Source organism: Puma concolor, chromosome B2 (assembly GCF_028749965.1).
Source record: "Puma concolor isolate L17-30 chromosome B2, mPumCon1.1.hap2, whole genome shotgun sequence".
NCBI lineage: Eukaryota > Metazoa > Chordata > Mammalia > Carnivora > Felidae > Puma > Puma concolor.
The window spans coordinates 52,685,478-52,711,068 of NC_141671.1; the positions used below are offsets into that span (position 1 = coordinate 52,685,478).

Sequence of the window (25,591 nt, forward strand, 5' to 3'; positions counted from 1 at the left end):
GATGGGTTTTGTAACAAAGACTCTTCAGAATGAAGCTTATGCTTTTTTGAAATTACCTTTAAATCCATTATTGTATCAATCTGTGGTCCTTTTGACTTATTGCAAAATATCTCACACTCCACGTTTGTATTTAAAACTATGGTGATGTACTTTGAAGCATACTCTATGGATGATCAAGGTCAGAGTTGGAAAGTAATTAACAGAATTGATTGGACAAATGGGCATCCAGAAGACACTGAGGCTTAGAAAATCAATTCACTGATGAGAATTAAGATACTAAGGAGCCCAATGAGTTTTAGTTTGTCTGACTATTTGTGAGTTGGCAAAATACATTGATTGTTTTCTGGTCATTTAGTGTATCTAATTAGATAAAGGTGATTTCTTCACTTAAGATCCTCAATTTAGTATAAAGAGCAATTGCTAACCTCACTTGTATAGAATGTTATATGGAATATTCTCTTGCGTTCTTTATAAATTAGTAACTGAATCCATAATATTAAATATGTCATTTTCTTCTTAAACCTTAGAGAATTATATAAAAGAAAGCTTTGAACAGAATTAAGGAGGAAATATTGTTAACTCATCTGATTTTCCTGGAACTTTTCTTTTTAATGAGAAAGAACACTTCCCAGACGTGTGCCTCTTCATTTTTATTTTCCTTCTAATTTGCTTCAATAAGCAAAAGAACATGTTTTGTGTGAAAATGACCATTTAGTGAATTTCCTCCACACCACTTCACAGAGAACATAAAGGAATAATTATAAGGAATTTTCTTTTTTGCAGTATTTTCAGTCTTTCTTTTCTTCTGATTTTTCTTAGACATCTGACTTCCCTACCAAACTCTCTGTTTGACATTCAGCTTTGATGATTATGTGGGTGACTTTCACATTTCTATCTAATTATTCATAAAGTTGGATTTCTACTGTGACCTTCCCTTTCACTTCCTTGTGTCATGCACATGTTAATATTACAGAGCAAGTACTCACCATTGTCCTAGGTGAAACTGACAATACCGCCTTTTATTCCAAATGACTTCTGGCTTTGTCATAAATTGCTGCTTTTTCAATAATTGTTTCTCAATCAAGATGGCTTGCTTTTTTTGTCATAAAAATATCTTTTATCATTGCTAACCTTTAATTAGAAATATTTTTGAATTTAAAATGTTTAACCTATTTAGGTCTAGAAGTGATTAAGTGGTTTTCTGAATTGTTTTAAGGGAGGGAGAATTGAAATTCCTTGTGTTACATTTCTTTTGGAAGGGTTAAGACCAGAGATTTGGTTTCTCCACATTTTAGCAAGTTTATTCAAGTAATGAAATCTTTGTGAGTTTTTTCTTCTTTGTTTTGTCTTCCTCCCTCCCTTCCTTTCTTATTTCCTTCCTCCCTCCCTCCCTTCCTCCCTTCCTTCCTTCCTTCCTTCCTTCCTTCCATCCTTCCTTCCTGTATATGTAATAGGTAATAGACAATTTATCACAAATAGGTAGTATACTGCATGTAATAGATAGTTTATCAATATAATAAACTGTTTTTCTTTTCTTTTAAAAAAGTGTTCTAGAGAGACAGAATTTGCTTTTTCTCTGGAATGTAATCAAATAGGATCACCTCTTCAAATTAAAAATTTCATCTCTCCCTTTTTTTTTTTTTTTTGGTTTAAGCTTTCTCTTGACCTTGTGTAATTATTGAAGTTGGGAGACTGGAATCAGGGTTGCAATTTTCTGTTGCAGTTGTCTACAAGCTAAGAGAAACTTATTTTCCTGTCCCCCTTCCTTTGCCTTCTGTAGGGTTAAAGTCTAGAAGAGATTCTTACTTGCTTTAAAACAAGCAAACGCACAAAGAGGACCCATTGCCACTTTGATCATGATAGATAGAATTATTCTAATAATTCTAATAATTAGTTAAGCAACTGAATTCTAATAATTAAACTCTGAGGCAATAGTTGCTTAACAAATATTGGTAGATATGGGGTATCTGACCATACCCTAATCTACCAGGGAAACAAAGACAATCTGAAAGCTTTATGCAAATGTGGTCTTTGATGTTTTGTTAATTCACGATGTCCCCATCTATCTTTATTTAAGAGGAATGGCACTGCCTTATTTAGAAACTCTCATGTAAATCATGTTCCAGTTTTAAGATAAGGTCTTGTGCAAATTAAATATTCTGTGTTATTTTTCTCTGATGAATGTCAAAAGAGAGAAGGTAGCTGTGTAAAAATATTTTAAGTAATATCCAGAGTAAACGTTAGAGATTAGAAAATTGTATTTACTGGCAAGGAAAAAGATACATTCTTATGCTTTACTTTACAGAAGTAAACTCCCTGAGCTTTGAGTCAAGGTCAGCCTGAGGTAGAACTCTAGATGGTAACAATCACAGGCCTTTGGCATGGTTTTGTCTTCTGGCATGCAAGACAGTGGTAAAACTAGTGCTCCTCAACCAGGACACTGTCTACAATACTCCCCTTCTTCTTTCCTTACAAACTTTCGGTTCTACAACTGCCTTAAAATGGTTTGGAGGGTAATTATTAATAGTGTTACAAACAAAAATAAAACCCGAGGCCCAAAATGGTATCACTTAGAGTTTCCAAACCCCTGCTTAACATGTAAGTGATTTGTAGTTTCAACCTCCCTGGAAAATGTAGTCTTACCTTGCCAGTCAAGAATTTTTCAATCTGTGTCAATGAGTGCCTCTGGAATCATTTCCACCCACCAATGAAAGGGGAAGTAATCTGCATGATAAGGATACCTTGCTTTTCCCTTGAAAGCCACCTCCAAGGAACATTCCTTTTCTTTTGCTAGTAATGTTCTTGCCCCACCCTTCTTATAAAAGGCTTCCCTTTTGTAGAACTCCTTAGAGCTCCCCTCTACTTGCTAGATGGAGTGCTGCCCGGTTCATGAATCATTTAATAAAGCCAACCAAATCTTTAAAATTTTCTTGATTGAATTTTGTTATTTAACAATAAATATCCTTAGGAAATGCAATCAGAGTGAGAGCCTTTTGATTTTCTTTTCTCTCTTGAACAATTTTCTTTGACCCTTGACAAGTGGAATCAAGGTAGAAAGCATAGAGGGGGACCTAGTAAAAGTTGGATGTATTATCTAAATATAAATGCTAAGATTGATGTGTTTGAAACACATTATACTCTCTAAAGCACTAGGGACATTGTTGCTTATTTTAAAGTGTGGGTGAGATTAGACAGTCTTTGATGACAAATGTAAAGGTCACAGCAAGATATATAAGTCTGAAAATGAGTTATGTGAAGAGAGTTGGAAACCTTCTCTTTTCTGTGATCCAAGATAAAATAATTTAAGGTGGGTAATTTAGGCAGAGAAAACAACAAATCCAAATGAGAAGAGCAACCAAAAGAATGTTTGGAGAGAATGAATCAGAGATAAAAGTGGTAAAAAAAAATGATTTTTTGAATTTCATTAAAGAGCCAAACACAGCCTGAGTGAGAAGTCCAGCATATGGAAAATTGAATTCAGGCTGGTAAAACAGGTCATTTACAAAAAAATATATAGGAAAAAGAAAATGGAATACATTATACAATGCAAAAATGTAGTTTTCTTTATTTCAAAGTTTACATGGAAAGGAAGATCTGTAGTAAATTTATAAATTCAACATTGGTGATTCCTTAGGGATGAAAGAGCTGACACGTTTTTTGACTTTTTTGAAATAATGTTCTAATCTCCAAATATGGACATCCTAAGAGAAATATAATCTGTTGTAGCCAGGCCATCCAAATATCAATTTGTCTAATGGACCTTTAGACGTGTAATATGTTTTTTTTTTTTTAATCTTTACTCTTTCTTGAAAATAGAAAATTGCATTCGGTCTTAAAATAAACAACTCATGAGAAGCTGGATTGTTGGTTATCTTTATCTAGTAGAGCTGAGAGGCTTAACATACTTTACCTGTTCAAATAAAACCAAGTGTATATGATATCCATTGCATTTGGTGCGTTCGGAAAAATAGAGTTTTTTTTTTTTTTTTTTCAATCTTTGGCTAATCCATTTCTGGAAAATATTGGGTTCTCATGAATTGCATTTGATAGAAGAACTGGCCTTTTGCAGGGTATTGTAGGGTCAGGCTAGTTTCACCTCTGAATTTAGAATCCCCATCCAGGCAGGACCTGATGACCTTATTCGTTCTGATGTATAATTGAATCAAAAGAAAACTAGAACAGCTTGGTTTTGCTGGAAGAGTTCTGAAATCTGGTTTGTAGTTGTGGAAGTGTGATTAACCAGCTCTACCCTTTGCATTTGTGAATCAGGAAACTCATCCATGAAGTAAGGGGATTGGGTGAGCCCAGTGGTTCTCAACTGGGGTGACATTGCCCTAAACGTTATTGGTTGTCACAACCAGGGATGCCTCTGGCATTTAGTGGGTAGAGACCAGAAATGCTATTAAACATTCTACAATATACAGGACAGTCTCCCACAACAAAGAATTTTCCTGCCTGAAATGTCAGTAGTGCTGGAATCGAGAAATCCCGGACCAGACCATTTCTTGGTTCCCTTCCAGCTTCAAGAATACTATGACTAATGAAGCTCAATTATACCCCTGCTAAGGGCATTTCAGTTCAACTGACAGTGACTAGGTGTCTTCTTTTTGTGTCTTAACTAAGAATTTTTCCCTATTTGATTTGTACAAAGGAGGTAAGTAAGCCTCCTTTTATGGAATCTCCCACGTTCCATGTAGCCTCTACTTGTAATGATAGCCCTGTTAGATAAAGGGAATACATTTTCATTGGCTCTAGATATTTCAGCAACGTTATGGCTTCCCCATCTTCCCAGACATTTATTCCTCATTCTTGTATTTCCCCACTTGTTAGATTTCAAGAAAATCAAACAAAAGGAGAAATTTTTGAATATCAGCCAGTCTGTATGAAAAATGCATGCTGTTGGATGGAGTCATTCCTGATCCTGGGCCTCATTACATACCTGCAAAACGTGGGCATTGTACAAAATACTTTCAACAGTGCCATCTTACCCTGAAATTCTGTGTCTATGTCTTTAAATATTATTATAATATAGTAAATAGTATTAAATATTACTTAAATATTATTATAATATGATAAATATTATTATTAAATGCTATTTAAATACTATTGCATGATATTTCTCATCCTTAAGTGATTTGAAAAAGGAAAAGAAAAAAAGAGCAAGTGTTACTTGGGTCATACCTTTGGAGAGATGGAAAGTCTTCTACTCTCCTGCTTAGGTCAAAATCATAACAAATTGTTCTTATTGCCTGGCATGCAGTCCCTGCAGTGCTATGGTTTCCTGATGAATGGTGTTGCAGCTTCTCTCCACACTCATTCCTTTCTCTCTACTCATAGCATCCAACCTTTTAATGTTTGTGCCAGGCTCTGCAATAGATAGGAGTGACTCTACTGGAAAAGGAGCAGATAATATCCCTGCAGCATGAAGCTTAGATTCTAGGGGATTCTACATACTCTGAACTCTGACCTCAGCCTCTTTTGTCCACTCTTAACCTTCTCTGCAATCCTCCATACCTCGTCACTCATAACTGTCCACTGCACACTCAGGCTGCACCTGCCGTGGGCTGCTCCTCTGGTCCTCTGATCCATTAAGGGACTGATCTTGACTGCTAGTAACTGCAGTCCTTGACTCTTCTGCTTCCTGCAAAGGAAACTTTATGATAGAATGCACTGGAAAGAACATGGATTCTATGTGAGCCTAGAAACTGTGAACTTCAATTTCATCCTAGAAAAATGGGACTACAAGTTCCATTTGTAATGGTATGCATATTAATACCCATTTATGATTCCAAGAAATAGTCACTGCAAAAGGGCTCTGGACACTTTCAAGGGAGTGCACATTTGAAATATTTATTGTTATTGTTTCATTTAAGATCACTATAATTTTGGAAGAAGGGCACTGACTCCTTGCTAAAGTGTCACCAAATAGGTTCTCCTTCTCCCCACTGTTGGGAGAAGTCACAGAAGTCTCTCTTCTATGTTGCTTTTTGACTTCTTCAATATAAGTTGTTCCTCTCCACCAAATACATGTAGGCGGGCAACCTAAGACAAGAATTAAACTATGTGTATAGAAAAACATAAGACTCAGCATTTTAACGCTCTAGTGCCCACTACGATTGATTACAGAATATTTTCTTCCTTGTCCTTTGAACACGTCGCCATCAAATATCTTCACACTGATCTAGTTCATCTGCTCTGTGAAGCTTGCTGTTAGACAGTCACAGACTCTAAGCCCTAAATAATCCAAAGCCTATCTTCAAAATTATATTTTAATCATTTAAAAACTTTTTTTGGTGAAGGGGATTTGAAAAAGCTAAGCATATGCTATGTCTTTTCATACTTCGCAAGTTTACATTTTTTTGGTTCAAATGAGGATTTGAAATAGATAAGTGTGGCTTTAAGTACGTCTGTTTTTAAAATGCATATGAATTCTTCAGAATTAGGACTGATAAACAAGAAGTTATGCCATATGTTCAAAATTAAGAGACCTAATTTATCTTGGCTTGATCTTCGGGGAATGTAGATAATTACAGTCTCTTCTTGGTAATTTGGGGTTTCTGTGACAGTGTCTGTAAAATGCTGATACGCCTTTGGCTGAAGGAGTCACTGGTTACGAAATACGTTGTAACTGTTCGTGACTTTATGAAGGGGGAGGGTGTTGTTTCAAACCCAAACTGTAGCAGAAATGCTATAATTCTGATTTTTAAATTGTTACAAGCTCCAGGCAAGAAAGGAAAACTGAAAACAAGGGCTGTATTTAAAAATAAGAGGTAGAAGGGAGAGAGGATGTGGTTAAAGGCTCCAGCAATGTCACCCAGTGGTGCTCTGAGTTTCCAGGGGCACAAATAGCTGCATGTGTGAAGTGGGGACAGAGGGAGCAGAGAGAAAGTAGATTTTCACCCTTTACTTCGGAACCACAGAAAAGGGGGTAGCTTTCAAATGCCAGGATGGAACAAAAGAGTCTCAGATGTGCAGGCTTTAATGAAAAGAGCCCATAGTGCCTTAAAAATGCCCTTTGGTGTTGCAATGAAAACAGTTTTTGAAGTTAAATAGTTTGACTTGATGGCTGAATAGAAAGTAGGCTTTTTCTAGAGTGGCAAATGCAGTCGATATGGCTATAGCATTCATTTTTGGATGTCTGTGTCAATACTTAATTCTTCAGTATCTCCAGTTCTCTTAATAGACACAGCAAAATTAATGTATTCACTGCATATTGTCTGCTAATTTTTTCTCTAATGAACCAAGGTATTATTTGCTTCATAACTTCTTGTGATCGTTAAGGTTTTTAGGATATGATATAATCAACCAAAATAATTAATCCTTTTTTAAAAACCAAGCTCCTAAGTAAAGCTTATTTTACTCTGAAAAAATTTGTGCTGAGTATTTTTATATTGAAAATGACAATTCTCAAGTAAATGAAAAACAGTTTACAGCATTTTATTAGAAATAACTGTTAACATATCTCACTGATAGAAACACATATGAGACAATTTTATGACTCCTGTCCTTCCCTCAAAAACTAGAACATTAAAAGATTCATCTATTGAATGCTAAAGCAGGGTAGATGATGTTCATTTTCAGGAATCATTTAGAATAGTGATCTCCAAAGTAGTATCTACCAACCTCAAGATAATTCATTGGGGTGGAGGTGGGGTATGAGTCAGACATGGTAAAGATTTTATTGACTTTTTCAATCTAAAACAGGGGTCACAAACTATTACCTGTGGGCCAGATCTGGTCTACCGCCTGTTCCTATAAATAAAATTTTCTTGGCATACAGCTATGTCTACTCATTATGTATTACCCAAGGATGCTTTCATGCTACCATGGTAATTGTGACAGAATATATGGTTTGTAAAACCTACTACATATGCTAAGTGGACCTTCACAGAAAGAGTTGGCCACTTCCTGACTTAGAATTATAGGAAATATTTTAAGCTTTGCTGATTTATATGGGCTTACGATGGTGTCCTTTGTAAGCCTGAGAGCCAGATAGTCACAACGTATGCATTTTTAAAGTGAGATTTCTGGGAAAGTGTCAGCTCTCCAGTTTGGTGCATTGAACAGAGAGCCCTCACTTGGCTGTTGCTTAAGCCTTTTGTCCTTGATGGAAGTTCATGTGCCCAGTGGGACATATGATTTATCACATTAACTATTTTTAAGTAAAATAATCCTCATAAAATTAACAAGTGACTTTACTTTAAAAAAATCTCCCACAAAATAATCTAAATTGAATATACCACTAATATAGGAATACATAGCAAGACATGGCAGAGATGATATAATATCTATATGTAGTATAAGCTTTGTTAATAGCCATATTATTAATTCATTATTAATAATAATATACCCATTCCTACATTTATAGTTTTGTCTTGAGTTTTAACTAATAATTATATGATGGCATCATAAGATAGTTACAGAGTAGGCATCAGGACATGGAGAAGCTGTGTAATTTCAGTAATGTTTAAAGACATGAGGTATTTAATATTACAATGTTTAAAGTTTTATGGAAGTCAGTGATAAGCATCTTTTTTGAGGAATATTCATAAAGGAAAAATTAAAAACCCAATTTAATTGGAAATATATATGTTCTTCCTGCTGCATAAAATACTGTAAAATAATACACAGAAAACTATAGAATGATACACTGAAATTCATTCCTTTGATACCATTAGAAATGCTTTGAAAATGCTTTGAAAACATCTCTGAATATTTAAAGCAGTAAGTAGTGAGCAAATGACACTATATTGTAATTTTATGATGCAGTTAGATCAAAGTATAGATTTAAAACTAGTCTCATTATATAGCATTTGTGTTCTAGATATAAAATAAAAAGAAAGTGACACTTTGGGGACCTAAAAGAGAAATAAGTCAGAGAAAATTTACTCCCTAAAGTGAGTGACTTCTTTGTAATAAAAGTACAGTTCTATGGGAAAACTGTGAATGTATAATCAGCAATAGAGTATATGAAAACATTGTAGGTATGAAGTTGAAGTTACATCAACATCCACAGATAGTTATGATGACAAGGATGATGTAGATGTGCACACGCATGCACTATGTATACAGAGAGCCTGTTATATATGTTACATTAATAGATAGTCACGATTCCTATATATAGTAATAGAAACATAGGGATAAAGCTATGTGTATACACATATGTGTATACACACATAAAGTGTGTGTATATCTTTATAATAATGAGATGGAGATTATATATGTAATATATATTAAATACATAATATTGTATATTTATACTAATGAGATGGAGAAGGACCATTAAAATCTTTGGAGTCATTCAGAGGTTCTAAAGTTATCTTATGACAAAGTATTTTAAAAAGCAACAAACTTCAAGGTACATTATGACAATTTGGCTTTCCTGGCCATCTGTATAGTGAAAGATTTGTTTTTCAATAAAATTTTGATTAAAGAGGAAATTCAAAATAAAATTCCTACCTGGGAAGAAATGAAAAAAAAAGTAATGAAACTATTGTCTGTTAGAACTTATGGAATACAGTTAAAATAGTCCTTGGAAGAAAACGTGCAACTCTAAACATGGTTAACGAATTAAAAAGAGAATAAAAATAAATCAATAAGGTATACAATGTATAGAATTTAAGAACAATAAAGTTTCCTACACATAAGGAAAACAAGAGAAATAAATTTATAAGAATTGGCAAAAGAAAACTGGAAATCAGAAAGGCCATAAAAATCATAAACATAAAATGTTTTGGGAAAATACCTATAAAATAGTAGCAGTAGAGTAACACAGAAATTGTAAAAATACTTTCAAAATTCTGAAAGAAATTATTCTGCAACTTAGAATCCTATATCCAGAAAATTAAATGTAAGGGCAGAACAAAATTTTCAACATGCAAAGGTCAAAACTTTTCTTCTAATATTCCTCCCCCCACCCCCAGAAGCTCCTTTAGGGCCCAGTGAATATGAGAGGAAAGCAAGAAAGGCCTGGCATACTGGAAACAGCAGATGGCACATAACAGATAGGCAAAGAACATTTCCAAGGTGATGGTAAAGAGAATTGCAGGATAACAACTTCAGAAAAGCATAGAAGACAACTAGCACAGATTGGTGCCTCAGGTGACATAGATGTGGAGGCTGTCACCACCAAGAATCCCTTCTCCTCTGCACTGTATTATCAACCAGACAGTGCTCAAGTGAGCCTGGCCAAGATTCTTAGCTCTCTATGACCTGTCCAAGTGCTGATACAATTCTGCTGTCCTCTCCCTGCCGAGCGGCCTGAAATAGCTGGTATCATCTGACCCCACAGAATTGCAGAGTTGACCGACTCCTGAGAGATGGAGGTTGGCCATAGTGAGCGTAGAAACAGGAAATGTTTGCTGACTGATTGATTAGGCCTTAGCCCTGCCAGATTTCCCCCATATAAGAAACCCTCTGCTTCCCCTGCATGACTACAGACTTGGCTTCTGACATCCTCACAATGGATCTTGAACCCTCCAAGAAAAGTTGAGGCCAGAATATAAAGCAGACTGTTCTGATCACCTTTTCCTAAGCACTGTCAACTGTCAATAATAATGTCACTTTTTTTTTTTTTTTTTACACAGCTAGTCTTTGTGTTTGCTACTCAGTTTTCAGATTAATCACTTCCCACCCTGATTAAGAAGTGTAATTAATTGTTGATAAAATAATGGAATAGTTGATTGAGAAATAAAACAAAATTAGAATACATTTCAATCTAAAAGCCATCTCTAATTCCATCTTTAATGGAATACTACAAGCATTCCATTAAAGTTGCACAATAACATGACTATTATTTAATAATGTTAGCAGTATTGGCCAATGCAATTAGACAAAAGAAAGGAATTACAAGTGTAAACCCTGGCAAAGAGGTGGTAAATTTATCACAATGTTAAGTGATTTGCTATTTTGGGTAATATACCTGGAGCTTCCACGAGAATTCGCTGAGTGACAGTTACATCCGTGAGATAACTCAGTAATGTGTTTTGGTAGGACATCCAAAGCTTTCACGTACTGACATAGAAATATACCAAAGCTGTTGTTAAGTTGGGGGAAAATACAGAGAAATAATATGTACAATGTCGTAAATAGGATGCTATCTTTTTTTTTTATAATTATGTATGCTTGTAGGGTATATGAGTGAAAATATTTGTATTGGCTTGATATGTAAAATAAATATTGCAGCACAAACAAGATACTAATTAGTCACCATTTCAAGGTTCAGAGGGTTATAACCTCTCATTTCTGCAAAGTTAAAAGATCTAGAATTATAATTTTCTAACTGTTTAAATTTTCTGAGTTTTTAAAATTTTTTTTTCAACGTTTATTTATTTTTGGGACAGAGAGAGACAGAGCATGAACGGGGGAGGGGCAAAGAGAGAGGGAGACACAGAATCGGAAACAGGCTCCAGGCTCTGAGCCATCAGCCCAGAGCCCGACGCGGGGCTCGAACTCCCGGACCGCGAGATCTTGACCTGGCTGAAGTCGGACGCTTAACCGACTGCACCACCCAGGCGCCCCACTAAATTTTCTGAGTTTTTTAAAGTCCGTTTTGAATTTAATGCTTAAAAAAAGAACTAATACATCTACTGATACAGCAAACACATCAAGGTACATTTTAGAAAGCCAATCAGTGCCTTAAAAATACATTATTGGAAAAAATGAACTAAATCTACATAACAAAATATTAAGTGTACAGTTTTAAAGTTGAATTTACTTGCATGCTAAATATAATTTTGAACAATGTGTATTATTTTGTACCAAATTTCCATTTCACACAAAACCAAATATACTCATTCATTGCTCATGGAGTAGAGAAATAACTGAATGCATTATTGAACTCTGGAAAACATTACATTCCTCTGAAATTTCAGCCATTAATGCATTAAGCATCTATTGTATTAGGCATTGTACTTGACTCTGAGGCCACAAAAGTGAGTAAAGCAGATTTCATTATATAAAATTCATGTCCTGAGGGTTTTTACTATAGAACAATCACTGCCAATTTATTTCCTTACATGAACAATTTCAGAAATATAAGAGGTGCTTATTGATCTGCAAAAAAGCAGCCCTATCTTTCACAGATACATACATATCTGGGCCGTTTCTGCAGCTTTTCTTTGTAGGCTCAAGACTTCCCACTCTTATGGCTCCCTTGCCCCTTTCACAACGCCTGGTCTTATCTCTGGTCCTACTTCCTCAAAGTCTTTCACATCCATCTCCTTTCCAGGTTAAAGACTCACCCAAGGTAAGACCCCATTCCCTCTCTCTACACTTGAACTCATCTGTATGCACAATCTCCAGCTTCTCTCCAAAGCAACACACTGCCTGGCATAGAACTCATGGTTCTTTCCATTCTTGCGTATCCTGATCCCTTTGCGGTCCTCGGCCCAATTTGGCCACTTACTGTACCGTGAATTAAACCAACACTTCTGCTCCGCGGCTTGCGCATTGATATCCTCTACGATGCGCTCCTCTGTGTCCCCCATTTCTTCCCGACCAGATCACAAGTCCTCTTAAAATAACTTCCGCTGTTACCTACCTCTTCAATGAAGACTTTTTAAATCTCATCCTATCACCTCTGGGATCTCTCTCCTTCCTTAAACTTTTCTCCTCTTGATACTTTCAAAAATAACAACCTTGACACCCTTCAGGCGACACTACAGGTGCTTGTTTAGTTTGGCAGAAGAGGCTGGAGGAGGAGACTGACAGGAATTATTGAAAGAGACAAACAATATACTATGAAAGCAGGTGTCTGGAGAAGGGTCCAACTATGAGGAGAGGTTTCCTTCTTACTAGTAAGAGATTCTTTTTTTTTTTTTTTTAAGTTTATTTATTTATTTTGAGAGAGAAAGAGAGTGAGCAGGGGAGGGGCAGGGAGAGAGGGAGAGAGAGAGAATCCCAAGGAGACTCTTTGCTGTCAGCACAGAGCCAGACTCAGGGCTTGAACCCACGAACTGTAAGATCATGACCTGGGCCAGGATTAAGAGTTGGGACGCTTAACTGGCTGAGCCACCCAGGCTCCCCAGTTGTAAGAGATTCTGACATAACGTCTATTATACTTAGACTTAATTCCAATTGAGCTTGACTTTTGTCCACTAACATGTTCTTTATACCTTTCTTGTTCCCAGGATGTGACAGTTCCTCACAAGCCTGTTTCTCTCCACCCTTTATATCAGACTAGACTCTATCCTTCTGCTAAGTCCCTGCTGCCTCCACAGACTCTCTCACACGCTGACTGTCTTACCCCAGGACCCTTCAGTCATTTGTCCTCCTTCTCACTGAGTGATGAACAGGGGAATTCTCACACCCTGTTTAGTGGCAACACATATAATAAGGTGAGAATTCCCTGCCAAGGTGGGAGCTGTTCTGTTCTGTGCTGTGAAACTTCTTTATGCTTAGCTTTTTAAAACTTAAGTGTGGAAACATATATATTAAGACTATTAATTATTTGTGTTAAAGCCCACGACCTTACAAAAAGATAATAATTAACCTTGAGAAGTTAGTAAGTATTTATTTTTGCTTTCAAAGTCATTTCCTGGTTTTGTATTCCTCCTTGCCTCTTGTGCAAACCCCAAAGTGGAAATCCTGAGAAATTTTCCAGAACCTTACAAGGTGCCATTATTAATTTACCTTATAGTCTCAGTTCAATGTTCTTTAAAAAGCTTCTTTAAATTGCCGTGCCTTAATCAGGAGGCACTATCACAGCCAATGAGCAATGAAATAATTAGAATTTCTACGAATATCTGTAAAGTAATATTAACATCTTATTTTATTTTATTTTTTATTTGAGTATAGTTGACACAATGTTACATTAGTTCCAGGTATACAGCAGAGTGTTTCAACAAGTTTATACCTTATGCTATTAACGTTTTATTTTAAAATGTGTCTATCTGCCTCACAACGCATAGTGATGGGATATGTAAAATGAGGTGTTCGGTACTTTAAAATATGTATATATGTATACATATTACACATGTATATATATTACATATATAAATATTTTGTATATCTATAAATATATACTTAAATACATATAATATATTTAATTAATTAATTAATTTATTTGTAAGTGTTTATTTATTTTTTGAGCGAGAAAGAGACAGAGTGCGAGTGGGGGAGGGGCAGAGAGAGAGAGGGAGACACAGAATCTGAAGCAGGCTCCAGGCTCTGAGCTGTCAGCACAGAGTCTGACGTGGGGCTCGAACCCATAAGCTGTGAGATCATGACCTGAACTAAAGTCAGACGCTTAACTGACTGAGCCACCCAGGCGCCCCTAAATACATACAATGTATTTTAAGTGAGAAATATTTATAGTTGGCTTTGGAATGCAATCACAAATGTTGTATTAGAAGCAAGCAGTCAACAGTGCCGCACAAAGCTTTTATATAAAAGTACCTGTTGCTCTTCTGACCATTACCATAAGGCCATCCTGGCTACTTACAGACTCTCAGATTCTGAAAACTGTATAAAAGAATTGATTAGTTAAATTTAACCTGCAATTAATTTTTTTTTGTAAAACTCAAAATCTTGTTTAAAACCATTTATTTTGCAAATTCTCTATATCTAATGGAATATACCCCTGTACTTGGAAATCAATGAAGGCCAGAATCAATATGTCCCAGAGTGTAGTTGTACAATATTCCTTGGGCCCCCCATTTTTTTTTTGAGGAAATGTTCATAAACTCAGTCTAAAGAGAGTCAGTCATCTAAAAAGTGAACATTACTATATGAATAATATTTTATCTTTCATATTTAATAGCATCTATCATTAGTGAATGATCAACCCTGAATTAAACTTTAAAATATCCATTTTCTGAAAACAGAATATTTTTAGACGAGGTTCAGGATGACATTTTTATGACTTTTGTTTGTTTCTTACACTTGGTTTGGAAAAAACAAATATTTCAGGGAAAGTATAATATTCTTAAAATATTTTCTATTATTTGAAATTGTTCCTGATTTAATCCTTGCCAACATTTATGAAATCCTTTTAGCTATAGAGTTAATGATTCTGAAAATAACATAACAATTGTCTTATAAATTATCATCTATGATGGGATTATAATTGTATTTTATAGATATCAATTGCATTAAGTAGCTCATTCTTTTGATATTTTGGTGCTGTTTTCTAGAACCATTCAACATTCACAGAGGTTCAAGGATAGGGTCAGTATTTTATCCGTATTTTAACCTGTACTAGTGAGGTTGTAAAGAACAATATAGAAAAGTGATATGAGGTTGGACAACTGTTTTCATTTTATACAATCTTCATAATAGATTTTGTCTTTCAGAGTCTGAGATTTATTGATACTGAATAAAGAAACAATAACATCAGAAATAATAATAATATAATCATAGTGTAAGACAATATTTCTTGATGGAAGATTCAGAACATCTAATAGCCTTATACTTTAATTGTTCCCATCAAAATATACAGATTACCCAATTTGATATCTATGTTTACAAATTTTGTGTCATAAATATTGGGCCAGTAGCATACCAGGTTTCAAGAATTGGTTTTTTTACTTGAAATAGTTTCTTGCCTGCAATTGTAAAACATAATCTGCTATCTAAATTACCTTCTCTTCAATACCTAATGTCGTTGCCACACCTGGTTCCCAACATTAACTACTAGGCTTATCTCCAAACTCAAATCTTCCCATATATCCCCCTGGAGAGCCACACTGAACTTGACCTAACTACCTTTGATGGTCCCTCATCAACTGGGGCTACCAAAGGTGTTTAACAGGTTTTATTATTCTTCTGTTGAATCTGTACTACATTCTTTCTTCTAAATCTTCATCCCACTCCGAGTGTCCTATATCTTTACCTTAATCCCTATCTTCTCTTAGTTTCAAGATAGAGCTCCATCATATGACGTCATATCACATGTGATGATGCTCAGGTACTTTCCTTTTCATCTTGGAATAAATTAGGGGGTCCTCTTTTTCTTGAGTTCTCATGAAGGGAGTTATTACTCTTCTTTCTTTAATCCCTCAAAGTAATATTGCCCAGTGGATAAGAGCAAGATGTCTCTGGACCGTCTGTCTAAGTTCATTTCTTGACCCCACTCTTTCCAGAGAGTGATGTTGGTTAAGTCATTTAGGCTATGCATGCCTCCATTTACTCACCTGCAAAATGAGGATGATACTAGTACACACCTTACTAGAGTATTATGAGATTAAGATGTACTAATTGATGCAAAGCACTGATACTGGTAGTATCTGGGACATAACAACCATATAAGAATTAGATTTTATTACACCTTCTTGGAGTGCCATTCTTAGCATTCTCTTGAATCTTCATTTGTCCTGTATTCATTGGATGCTTTCCCTTTTGTATGCAGAAACCTAAAAAAAAAAAAAAAAAAAAAAAAGACAAAATGAACACATCTCCCTCCTTTTCCTTGATAGTGCCACAAGCGTAGTAATTTCAAGACTTTCTTTCTCTCAAAGTGATCAATAGCCATTATCTTCATTCTCCCTCTATAAATTCGCGCTTTAACCCACTCTTGAAAGCATTCTGTCTTTTTGTTTCAACCACTCTATTGAAACTGCTCTCTGGAGATAAACTGCTTGTCAGCAAACTCAGCTGAATTTCCTCAGTCCTCTGTCTCTTTTATCCCTTGCAGCAGCTGACACAGTTGATCATGCCCTTTTGAATCTCCCTCCTCATCCTACTCTTGGGATCATGTCTACATTCCAACTCCCTGACTGCTCCTTCTTTGTTTTCTTGTGGACACTTCTTCTTCCTCTACCCCTTCTCTCTAACTGCCCCCCTTCAGATACCCACCCACTCACAGGCTTCTGTGATTATCTTAGTCCTGATCATTCTCAAATCCACATTTCCTATTCTGTTTCTCCTCTGAGATTTAGTTTTATATCTTCAGCTGCTCTCTTGTCAGTTCCCCTCGGATGTCATGTTGTCACTTCAAACTCATCATTCGTTATGCCTCGAACGAGTTCTGTTCTGGCTTCCTTACTTCTGTCCTTAATAACACAGTACTCAGTCCTCAAACTCAAACTTGATTCAGCCATTATCCTTTTTCTGCTTTGACCTCATAGCTGATCATTCACCAAATTGAATGGATTCTTCTTTTGTTATGTCTGTCATGTTGTTATCTCTCCCTACTCTTTCTTATTATTCTACTTTCCTAACCAATCGACTTCTTTCCCTCCAGGCATGCCTTGGGAATTTCTTACTGTTTAACTTGCTCCTGCATTCTCCTCATGTAAAATACCTTCCTGTTTTTCACCTTACTTATGCAAGGCAGACCATTCTCATCCTTTAGAGACTAGTCAAACCATCCCTGCTCCTCTGTGAAGTTTCCCCATTCATCAACATTCAGGGATGCTTTTCTCCTTTTAATGTTTATAATCCTTGCCTGTGCCAACGTATCTCCTGTATATTACAAGTTACCTTGTATTCATTTGTTGTGATTGTCCTAGTGTCCATCTAGGGCGTGACATGCTTAATATGATACTTTTCACATTGTAGGTATAGCCATAAATAAATGTGTGTTCATGATGAACAAATCCTAAAATGATGCAGGTTATTCACTAGGAGCCTAAGATGCTTGAATATTTGGGATTATTTCCATTTTAAGTAGAAACTAAATATGAGTCAATTTATGGATTTATCAGTACATTTAATACAATTTCACTCAGTTGAGAAACTCCCTTTTTCTTGGGTTGTGTGCGATTTCCAGGGTGTTTATGGAGTGCTTCAACATAGGAACATAGGTGGGGTGGGGAGGTGGAGGCAGGGGGCATCTGATCTTTCTTTGCCATATGCGGGTTCTGGTATCTACTGGGGTGTTTTCAGTCCTGTCTGGTATATGACCATCAGTCATATAATACACTGCTGTTTCCTCCTTTCTTCACCTAAATGGCATGCCCTCATTGGTTCTAGATTAGTTACTTCTGAGCCCCTATAGTATACGTGGAAAACACAGTTACCTGTATCTTGGGAGCAGGTAAATTCTGTGAGGTCCTCTCAGAATCATCGATTTAGATAATCTACATATCCTTCTTTACTCTTCTTTTCCTGTCCCCTTGTTTGTAGAAAATTCTAGGAGTCCATACTTAAGAATTTGCCTACCCACTAGAATTTATTGGTAACCCTGAAAGCAATACTCACTGCACTTTTGTGGTCATCTGTGGACATGTGAAGAACAATGCAATATTTGATTGGCCTGTGCACATGTTCCCAGTGGGGTGAACAAGGTGATGTTCTATTTTCTTGTTTTAGCTCTCATGCTATAAGCAATCATTCTCTCCATGTCTTAGTACCACAGATTTTGAATTTGTGTGCTTTTTCTTGGTGATTTCACTATTTAAAATGGCCTCTTAGGCATAGTGCTGAAGTTCTGTTTGGTGTTCTATACATTAGAAGGCTATGATGTGCTTCGCAGAGAAACTATACATGTCAGGTAAGCTTTCTTTAGGCATGAATTATAGGGCTGTTAGCTGTAGGTTCAATGTTAATGAATAATAATATATTAAATAAGATATCTTTAAACAGAAAGACACATTAAACAAGACGATATATGATTGACTGATGAAAACATAATCAGACTCGCACGAACTTAATCTTATATTTCATCCTGGAGCAGTGGTTCAGGATTTGCTAATTCCATATTTGCAGTGACTTAATAGAACATAACTATTGTGAATAATGAGAATCAATTGTGTCTTTTTTTGGTTTCCCTGAGAAGAAGTTTCATGTATGAGTAGTTAGTTTGGGAGGTGGTTCTAGGAAACACCAGTTAAGGAAGTAGGGAACTGAGACAAGGAGAAGGTGTCGAATAAAGGGTGTATCATCAAGCAAGTTACCATGTGGGAATTAGAGCTTGAGTTTGCTGGTGAATTCTAGGAGCCAATGTGGACAACTCAGAGTGAGGCAATCTGAGGTGGAGTGTGGGGGGGAGGGCAGGCAGGGTGGGGAATCCTGCTTGTCTTTGTTTGAGGGTTGTGCCTGTGGGATGGGAGCATTAATCCCAGAAGAGCCCTCAGGAAAAGAAAAGCAGGGACTAGTCAAATGAAGTTCAGAGTCTGGTAGTAAAATGTTAAGGCCCGAGATGACATAGGTATGACAGTAATTTATATTTTATATATATTCACAAATCTTATGTTTATGTTCTAAATGTGGGGTCCAGGATCCTGTAAATCAAAACTTTGGCTATCAGAATGCAAGAGAATTTTCTTTAATTTTGACATATTATGCCGTGGGCCATATATCATTGCTGATACAATAAAGGGTACAGAGGAGTTATAGGTCTGAGTGTGGAGGGTCATTATCTTACAACTATCTCATCCCCAGTCATTTTACCAATTTTTCCTCTATTTTGTAATTTATATAAAAATGTTTATCTTCAAAGTTAGTAACACCTTCCACAGCATATCTGCTGATGACTAGCTCACAGCCTAGTGGATCCACCCTCTATTTTTTGTTTGTTTGTTTGTTTGTTATTTTTGAGAGACATTGAGAAAGAGAGAGAGAGAGAGGCACAGAGAGAGAGGGAGAAAGAATCCCAAGCAGGCTCCATGCTGTCGGCATGGAACTTGACACAGGGCTTGATCTCACAAACCATGAGATCATGACCTGAGCCAAAATCAAGGGCTGGTCACTTAGCTGACTGTGCTGTCAGGAACCCATGCCGTCTATTTCTGAGAATTCAGTTCTTTTAGAAAGATTACTTTTTCTAAGCACCACTCAGACATCACCACAGAGGTCTCAACTACTCTCCTGGCCATCAAGTAAGAAAACTAATCTGCACATAAGGTATGTAACTGAAAGCTGATCACTCTTCATAACCTTTATTCTTTCTTCATCCTCTGCCTCATTTCTTCTGTGTTGTATTCCCATTATCTCTGAGGCGCAGCTCTCTTTTTAATTTTTAAGTCAAACCCAAATCCCAATTCTTCTGGCTTACTTTCCTTTTTCCCACTTATGCACTCAGTTTTCTGTATTTTTTCCTCTTTTCTTATCCCAGCTCCATTTTCTACCTTGTTTTTAGCACAACCACAGGCCATGTGGACAGGAAGTTCTCTCTTACTGCCATCTCCCCTGGGTCACTCTTCTTCCGACTTGCAGTAGAAAGGAACAAGAAAACACATGGCGGACCTATGAATAGCACTGAGAGGAGGGAAGGAGAACTAGACCTTCACAGTCAGGATGATTTTTCTGATGTGCTGGCAGGAGTGAGGCTGGGATTTCTTACTCAGGAAGGCTCTATTTACAGTGAAAGCTTGCAAGGCTTTATCTGTGAGAACAGCATCTTTATAGACAGAGAGACAGCTTTGAAGCCCCAGGAGAACATTGACAGCCATTCTGAGGACATCTTGTCTTTCAGTTTTCGAAAAATTGTGTTATCTGGAGGCCTAATTTGTGACTGTGCAGCCATTTTATTCACTTTTGGTTTCCTAAAACGCATGATCCTTGTACCTTGTTTGTGGCCATTTACCATTTTCTTTTATTTCTAGTCTGCTTCTGTCTCATCAAAGAGATAAGTGTGGCAGGTTTTCTCACATAGGTATCCCCCCATTGGTTCCACTGCTATTAAATTCTACTGTATATTTTCTTTCTTTTTAAACATTTATTTATTTTTGAGACAGAGAGAAACAGAGCATGAACGGGGGAGGGTCAGAGAGAGAGGGAGACACAGAATCTGAAACAGGCTCCAGGCTCTGAGCTGTCAGCACAGAGCCCGATGCGGGGCTCTAACTCACAGACCGTGAGATCATGACCTGAGCTGAAGTCAGCCGCTCAACCGACGGAGCCACCCAGGTGCCCCTCTACTATATATTTTCTATGCATGTGTTGGAGCCAGCTTTTTCTAACACGTTCAGTTGGAGTATTTCAGTGCTTTTCTCTGGAGTAGCCCCTTCAAAAATAGCTTTTACTTCAGAGCAGGAGAGCATTAGCTATTCATCTCCTACCTCTGTTCTTTCTGCCCAGGACCCTCCCCAGCCCTGATCACTCCAGCTTGCAGACCCCAGGCTGTGATCAGGACTGCTGGGGGTCAGGGCAAGATGTGAAGATCTTTCACGGAGAGAGGAAAACATATATTCCTGTGTAAGATGACACGTGTCCTGATCCATCCTGGACATTTTTGTAGAAGAGTATCTATTCTATTTTTCCTATTGTTTTGGAAAAAAAATACTTTTAAAATAGTTTTTTTTGAAAATAAATATCTTATAGATCTACTAGTGTAACAAACCATTTGTTAATAAATAGTTTTAATATTATATGATTTCAATTATTTCTTTGCTCCTTGTCATTATTAGAAGTGTCCAATTTGATCAGTAAGTAGACCTAGAGCAACAAAACTGTAGCCTCTAAACAAGTAAGATATCAGTTGCTGAATTAATCTTGTTGAATAAATGAATTGTTCTATGGTCATGTTTAGAAAAGTAATCCACACTCTTGCTTTAGTTTCCTTATTTATAAAATAGCAATAAAAATAGAATCTCTAGGGGCACCTGGCTGGCATAGTAGATAGAACATGCAGCTGTTGATCTCGGGGTCATGAGTTCAAGCCCTACTTTGGGTGCAGAGATTACTTAAAGAAATTTAAAAAAATGTAAAAAAAAAAATAGAATCTGTATCATAGGATTTTTAGCAAGATCAAGTGGCAACCTGAAACTTTCATGTTCCAACTTAAGTTCTCAGTTTTATATATTTTTTTCAGCATGCTACCTGTTGTTTGTGGAATTTTGGTGCTGGAGTGAAGAAACAATCCATCGATATAACTGGGAGGACATTACTCTCATCTATAATATGTTTTTTCCTTGTATTACAACCTATTCATTCCTTTAATGCTTTCAAGTTTATTCCCATATGTATTTTTTTTTATTCCCATATGTATTTGCTTTACCTCTGATTTCTCACTCCCCTTTCCTTTTTCTTCATAGTCGACTATACTGTTTTTCATTTGTTTGCATATTTTCTTCTGAATATTGCATTATTGTTTTGTGTACATTTAATTTACAGAAATGATATTTTTGACACAGGTCACTCTTTTTCTGTGAGTTTCTTTTTCCTCTGGAATAGTAGGATATTGGGTTTGGTTCTAAAACTCTTACTCTAAGATCAAAACTGGGCTGTATTTCATGAGAATTACATGGGGAGCTTCAGAAGAATGCAGATTCCTGAGACCTACTTAAAACTCCTAAACTCAGGGGCACCTGAGTGGCTCAGTTGGTTCAGTTTCTGACTCTTGATTTTGGCTCAGGTCATGATCTCATGGTTTAAGCCCCTCATTGGACTCTGTGCTGGCAATGTACAGCCTGTGTGGGATTTTCTCTCTCTCCCTCTCTCTCTGCCTCTCCCCTACTCGCACATACACTCTCTGTCTCTCTCCCTCTCCCTCTCTCTCTTTCCCCAAATAGATGAATAAGCTTAACAAAAAAACCCAAAAAGCAAAAACAAAAAACCAAAAAAAAACAAAACAAAACACTCCTAAACTCATAACTTCCACTGGACTGGATGATCTTAAAAGTTTTTACATTTCCGAAAATTTTGAGCTTTCCCTATGGTAGCAAATTGTTCCTCTTTCATCTTTTAAATTCCATAATGATTCAACAAGAAGATAAACTTCATTATGAGAAACAAATTTACAAAGAAAACCTATATCAACATGTTAAAAAGTGCTTGATTATAATGGTTGATTTTTCACATAAAACTTTTATCAAGTAAAAGGAGACACAAGTATTAAATGGCATATATACTACCTTCGGCCACAGGATTTTTTTTTCTTAATTAAAGAAAATCATAAATGTTAGGTTGAATTCTTAATCAAAATTGCTCCCATGTGCTTGTAACATTTACCATTGGGCTGAGTGTTTATACGGCCAGTATTCATGGACTTAACTGAATCAGAAGGTACATTTTTTTTTTTTCCCCAGAACACTGCTTCAATTATTAAAAGTCATTTCTCTTTGCAAAAGTACTGTAGCTGCCAACATGTACTTTATGATTTACTTTTTAAGAAATTAAAATGCCTTTTTCATAAAATGAGATTTTAGAAGATACCGATCCTTTATATTAGAATTATGTTCTTGCTAAGAGAGGTGAAACATTTAACTTGAAGTGTATCTTATCTTTATGATGTGTCAACACAGTATTTACTGATCCATTTTTATTAGCCTCTTTTCCAAGCAGCTGCTCTTGAGATTATAGATTAAGAACAAAGAGGAAATATAACTTGTCTGCAATGACAAAATGAGAGGAGAGTGAACACAATGGGGATATTTCCGTCCAATTCCATTCATTATTTGTTTTTTTCTACATAAAGGATCACTCAGAATAAGCCGAAAGTGAGAGACAGTTATTTGAATAGTGTGGGGACCTTTTTAGCCAAATGTATTATGGATAAGAAATACACAGTTTAGGGAATAGGCATAGGAATGTTACACCTAAATGTAATAGACAGTGAACTTATCAGGAGATTCAAGCTCTATTGTCTTTTATTTTCACAAAATGGAGTATTAGGGGTTGGCAGTGGACTCTGGAACCTCGGATGAGGTTTCCTGGTAGTGCTGTACTATGTGAATGAACTAGGAAGACAGAAGAAAGGAAGGCAACTTTTATATCCAGGATGGGTAGGTAGGAAAGGATCCTCCGTAAAATGGCTTTAGCTTGTTCCTAGGTCAAGAGCATGCTTCCTTTAAACCCGTTGGGTCATTCATCCTATAAATGTTGAATTTTCTCACTTTCTTTTCCTCCATTTGTTCTCCTACTTATTTATTTTCAAATTCAGTCAACTTGTAAAGTTTCTATTGTGTCCATTATTGAGACTATCTTAATGGTGATATCATTGCATGGCTACTCAGAAAACTGACTCTATGAATCCACAGACATGTGATAAGTGAATTAAAATTTTAATATAGGCATGTTTCCAACGTGGGTTAAATTTTTTAGTAGCTCATCTGAAAGGAGATTTTTTTTTTTTGAGACTTCCTCTGATATTTCAACAGAGATTAATCAACAGAAGTTAAAGCAGATTGTGATTTAGCTGCAGAAGGGAAAATCTAAAGCAATTCTAACCTTCACCTACTGGTTCAAAGGCTGAGGGGGCTTTGAAATAAAAATTTGTTTTTCTAAGGTAAGCTGTAAATATTTAGATCTAAAGATGTGAAAAGTCTTTTCCGGATGTATTTTAAGAATAAAGCAACACTCCTTTGAGAGAAGCCGTTTACAATTGCACCTAGCTTCAAAATGAGAAAATGAGCACTAAGTTAAGTGATTTGGTTCAAGGTTACAAAAACCTTGTCTAAGTAAGAGCCTAACTCCCTACTGGTAATAAGGAGCATAAATTTTGCAGCTTTTTTATTCCAACATGACGTCTCGGAACCCTGGAGTCAGGAAGCTGACAAATTACTTATTTCACAAAGATTTACTAAGTATCCTTTAGGTGTCTCTGCTGGCCATACACGGAGATCAAGGTCAGAGAAATGTGAGGGGCCTTTGCCAGGTACGTTCTTCTCTACTTGGGAGAAGCAGAAATTAAATATGCAAAAAAAGCCCATTACTTAATGATAATTGTGGCAAGTGTCCCGTAGAAGACAATCAAGTAGTTATGAGTATCTGTTACAGAAGTCCTGCTCTAGTCTGATGAATCCAGAAAGACGTAATGAGGCCATGATGTCTGAATCCAGGTCTAAAAAGAAGCCATTTGGGGGCCTGCTGGGCACTCCAGTTAGAAGGAACAGCAGGAAGTTTTCCAGGCGGGAAAGAAAAGGAACAGGGCCAAGCGTGAGGAAATGGAAGCAGGCCAGCGTATTGAAGAAGCAACTGGAACCAAGACCTATTGTTTGAAGTTAGCCAGAAGTAAGACTTTCAGACAGCTTCTGCATCCCTGGGGGCACTGGGTTAGCTGGATATGTGAGCAGAAGGCAGGGAGTGAGTTGAGGGGTCACTGAAGTTTTGTAAGAAAGAAATTCATACTGGGAAAAAGTAGGCATACGTTCCACTTTATTTATTTATGTTTATTTTATTTTGTTATATTATTTTTTAATTTAACTTTTTAATTTCCGTATAGTTAACATACAGTCATATTAGTTTCAGGTATACACTTTAGTGACTCAACAGGTCTTACCGTACTCAGAGCTCACCACGCTGAATGCACGCTTAATTGCCTTCACCTATTTCACCCCACCTCCTCTCTGGTAATCACCAGTTCTCTAATTTTTAGAGTTTTTGTTTTTCTTTGTTTTGTTTCTTATAACCCACATATTAGTGAAATCATATGGATTTGCCTTTCTCTGGCTGACTTATTTTACTAAGAATTATACCCTCAAGATCCATCCATGTCGTTGCAAATAACATGCCACTTTATAGAGTGCATTTTAGTTAAATTTCAAAGCATAATAAAGTAGGTTTTATCCCCTTTATTTCACATACAAAGAAACTGGGCTCAGAAAGTGTAAATAATTTGTATAAAATTCCAGCAGACTAGCTCAAAAGCTGGCACTTGACTAATTTTTCTTAAGACTCTCCCTTCAAAACAAAACAAAACAAAAAACTATCAAGGAAATAGCATCATCAGCTTCACCAACACCACCACTCTGGAATCATAGACTTCTGT

General features: G+C 36.4%; 1 protein-coding gene across 1 annotated transcript in view; it reads left to right on the forward strand.

The window, feature by feature from the left end:
• Positions 1 to 25,591, forward strand: part of MLIP (muscular LMNA interacting protein) — a 252,780-nt gene that overhangs the window by 204,801 nt on the left and 22,388 nt on the right. Inside the window, exon 13 of the mRNA XM_086707084.1 lies at positions 13,131 to 13,337. Within this exon, the coding sequence (XP_086563210.1) occupies positions 13,131 to 13,337 (207 nt within the window). The remainder of the gene's footprint in view (positions 1 to 13,130; positions 13,338 to 25,591) is intronic.